Below are 3,617 nucleotides of genomic sequence, written 5' to 3' on the forward strand. Positions count from 1 at the left end.
GGGGACCAGCCCCTCCTGGGGCTCACACTGCCATGGGAGCACTCACCTAGGAGCAGCCAGATTGCGAAGCGGAGCCACGTCATGTAGCTGAGCTTCAGCATCAGGTAGATGTTGAGGACGATGCTCAGCGCTGGAGAGAGAGGTACCAGGGGGATCTGTGGGAGAAAAGGAGCCAGTGAGAGGTGAGACCTGCAGGACAATGTCTCCCATCCTTAACACCATAGAGACAAAAGCCAGTACTGGCAAATGTGGAGAACGAAGGACTGTCACCCTGGGATTTGTAGAAGTGGGAAAAGGCAGGCAAAAGGAACAAGGTAGCCAGGAGCTGGGAGCCAGGATGGCAGGGTGGGCACGGGCATTGTGATGAGGATCAAACAAGATCCTGGTGTGATGCAGAGCCAATGTGGCTGGAGGAACCAGGGCAGGGACATGGCAGGGAGGTGGTGTCACCAGAGCTATTATTGTCCAGGCAGCTGCACTGACCACACCAGGGCCAAGATGGGCTGGATCAGGAGAGGGGGAGCACAAGAGGCACAGAAGTGGTTTGGAGGCTGAAGATGAGCTCTGTCACATAGCTGAAGGGCTGCCAAAGTAAGCAGTTGGGACAGGCAAGAGGGCAGCAGAGGGGTTGTGGGGATACAGAGGGAGCCCAGGGTGGGCAGGAGTGATCTGTGGGATGGACATAGAGCTGCTGGGGATGTCCCTTCCTGGGGACCAGTGACCAGGTTGAGTGACAGTGCAGGCACCAACACTTCCCACATCCAGTGTCCACAGACACTCTCCTCCTCCTCCTCCTTCAGCAGCTGCAGTGCTTTCACCAGACTGCTGTGGGTCCAGAAGAGCTGCTCCCACATCCCCGACCCCACCAGAGGGACTGTCCCTGCCTGGGCCCCACTGGCATACCTGAAAGGTCTGGGTGCTGCGCTGCTGCTCATGAGCCCAGATGAGGAAGAGACTGAGCAGGAAGCCCAGGCTGAAGAGGACCAGCAGCAGGGAGTAGCTCCAGGTGGGAAGGTGGAGGTGGGTGTTGCCAAACACCAAGATGGAGCAGAGGCAGATGGCAGACACCATCAGGGTCACCACGGCCACCGTGACCACCTCACCAGGGTAGAAGTCGCTGAGGAACTCCAGGTAGGGTTCAAACGCTGCTTTGAGCTGCCCTGGCTCCCGCTGCTCTTTGCTCTTGTCCCTGTCCACCAGGTGCAGCTTGTCAGAAAAGGACTCATACTCCTTCAGCTCACCACCTGATGGACCCTCGTGGGGCTCAGGGTTGGGGCGGCCACCAGCCGCCGGCGCGGGGACATCCACCTTCTGCTGCTGGAAGCGCAGGACGATGATGCTCGCGGCCACGAAGGTGTAGGCCAGCAGTGTGCCAATGGACAGGAACTGCACCAGGGCCTCCAGGTCGAAGACAAGGGCCATCAGGGCCATGAGCAGCCCAAAGACCACAATGCCAATGACAGGCACCTGTGTGCGGGGGTGCACTCGGGAGAAGACCTGAAAGAAGAGCCCATCCTCAGCCATGGCGTAGACGATGCGTGGCAGGGAGAAGAGGTTGCTCAGCAGTACTGTGTTCATCGCTGAGGGACAGGCAGAAGAAAGAAGAGCCCATCAGACCCAAACCCAAACTGGTGTGGGGTTCCCAGTCCCCATGGTCAGCAGGGTGGGTAGCTCCCACCACTGCTGCCTGTACTCACCACAGATGGAGCCAGCAGCCACCAGGAACCCTGCCCAGGAGTAGCCCCTCCTGTAGAAGGCATCAGCCAGGGCAGAGTCAGGGTCCAGCGTGTGCCAGGGCACCATCAGCGTCAGCACCATTGACACCAGGATGTAGGCGCCAGTGGCCAGCCCCAAGGAGAAAGCGATGGCCCTGGGGATAGCCCTCTGTGGGTTCCTGGCCTCCTCGCTGGAGGCTGCGATCACATCGAAGCCCACGAAGGCATAGAAGCAGGTGGCTGTGCCAGCCATGATGCCTGACAGCCCAAATGGGGCAAAGCCACCCTCCTGGGTGCTCCAGTTCTTGGGCTGTGCAAGGATGAAGCCCATGATGAGGATAAAGAGGATGACACCCATGCTGATGGCCGAGAAGACGTGGTTGAGCCAGGAGGACACTTTGGCCCCGAAGGAGATGAAGGCAGTGGCTACCAGCAGGATGGCAGCTGCCAGGAAGTCTGGGTAGTGGGCCAGGAACGGCACCTGCCAGACACCCACATGGGTCTCAGTGAAGTTCTTGATCTTGTGGTTGAAGATGGAGTCCAGGTAGCCACTCCAGGCCCTATCATGTACTCCAGCAGCACGTTCCAGCCGATGAGGAAGGCCCAGATCTCCCCCACGGACACGTAGGTGAACATGTAGGCAGAGCCTGTCTTGGGCACACGGGCTCCAAACTCGGCGTAGCACAGAGCAGCCAGGAGTGAGGCGAAGCCAGCGATGATGAAGGAGACGATAACAGCAGGGCCAGCGATCTCCTTGGCCACGGTGCCTGTGAGGACATAGAGTCCAGAGCCCACCATGCCCCCGATGCCCAGCAGTGTCAAGTCGATGGTGGAAAGGCATCTGTTGAAGGATGTCTCCATCATGTCGTCCTCCAGGGTCTTCACCCGGTTGAGCTTCTGGCAGAAGCGGGTCAGGTCGGTGGAGCGGGGCAGCCATCTCGCCATCCTGGGGGCAGCGAGCCCTGCCCTCAGCAGAGCTAGAGGTCCTCAGTGGTGAGACCCTGCCTGGAGACCTGGCAGAGGGGCAGGAAGAGGTGAGCATCCCCTCGGCAGGGAGGTATCAGGTGCTGGGGACAGGGTGGAAAAGCCACTGTGGCACATTCCAGGTGTCCCTCGCTCCTCAGCCAGCATAGGGCTCAGCACGGAGCACATCTTTCTCCAGAGTGGTGGCACAGGACAGGGACCTGGGCTTGGGCTGAGGGTAGAGGGAAACCACAGCACTCCCAGGGCAGCATCTCCCAGTAAAAGCCCAAACCAGTCTGCTCTAGCCCTGATGAAATTTTCCTTGCTCCTTCCCCTCCACCTTATGCAATACCTACCTGACCTGGTGCACCAGGAGCCCACCAAGGGGGCACAAAATGTCTTCCTGCTCCCAGCACCCCATTGCTTCCGCAGGGAAAGCTCAGGCTTGGTGCAGAGGCTGCAGCAGGAAGCCCAGAACAGCTCCAGTGAGGATGTGGGAGTCTCCAGCCATACCAGGAAACAGCCAGCGCCAGGGACTGGCCAGGCTGGCAGCTGTCACCGGGACAGCAGGAGGACACAGCTCTGGGGACCTTCTGGTGCTGCTTCCTGGGGTGTTTAGTGACTCTGGGGACACTCTTCCCTCCCAGCCACACTCCTCCCTGTGCTAGGACATGTGTCCCTCCTTCTCCTCACACCTTGGAGGGCTGGTGCAGCCCTGCTGCATGGGTCCACCTGCCTTGGAGGCCAAAAGGTCCAGGAAAGGCCACCAGGAACTGACAGCACAACACTGGCCCATGAGGACAACATGTTGGTGGATACCATCTGTGCTGGCTGAGCCCCCCCAGCCTCACTGAAGACCCCCCAGCCCTACACACCTGGGTGCCTACGATGGAGGGGTTGGCAGTATTGTGGTCCCGGGCCCCCCACCCCCAGCGCCCC

General features: G+C 60.0%; 1 protein-coding gene across 1 annotated transcript in view; it reads right to left on the reverse strand.

Moving 5' to 3' along the window:
- Positions 1-2,660, reverse strand: part of SLC7A4 (solute carrier family 7, member 4) — a 3,423-nt gene extending 763 nt beyond the window's left edge. The window contains 4 exon segments of the mRNA XM_009076631.1: positions 47-155; positions 904-1,580; positions 1,698-2,273; positions 2,276-2,660. Coding sequence (XP_009074879.1) covers positions 47-155; positions 904-1,580; positions 1,698-2,273; positions 2,276-2,660 — 1,747 coding nt within the window.
- Positions 2,661-3,617: the final 957 nt, after the last annotated feature.

The sequence above is a fragment of the Acanthisitta chloris genome, unplaced genomic scaffold (genome assembly GCF_000695815.1).
Source record: "Acanthisitta chloris isolate BGI_N310 unplaced genomic scaffold, ASM69581v1 scaffold15086, whole genome shotgun sequence".
In the NCBI taxonomy this organism is placed as follows: Eukaryota; Metazoa; Chordata; class Aves; order Passeriformes; family Acanthisittidae; genus Acanthisitta; species Acanthisitta chloris.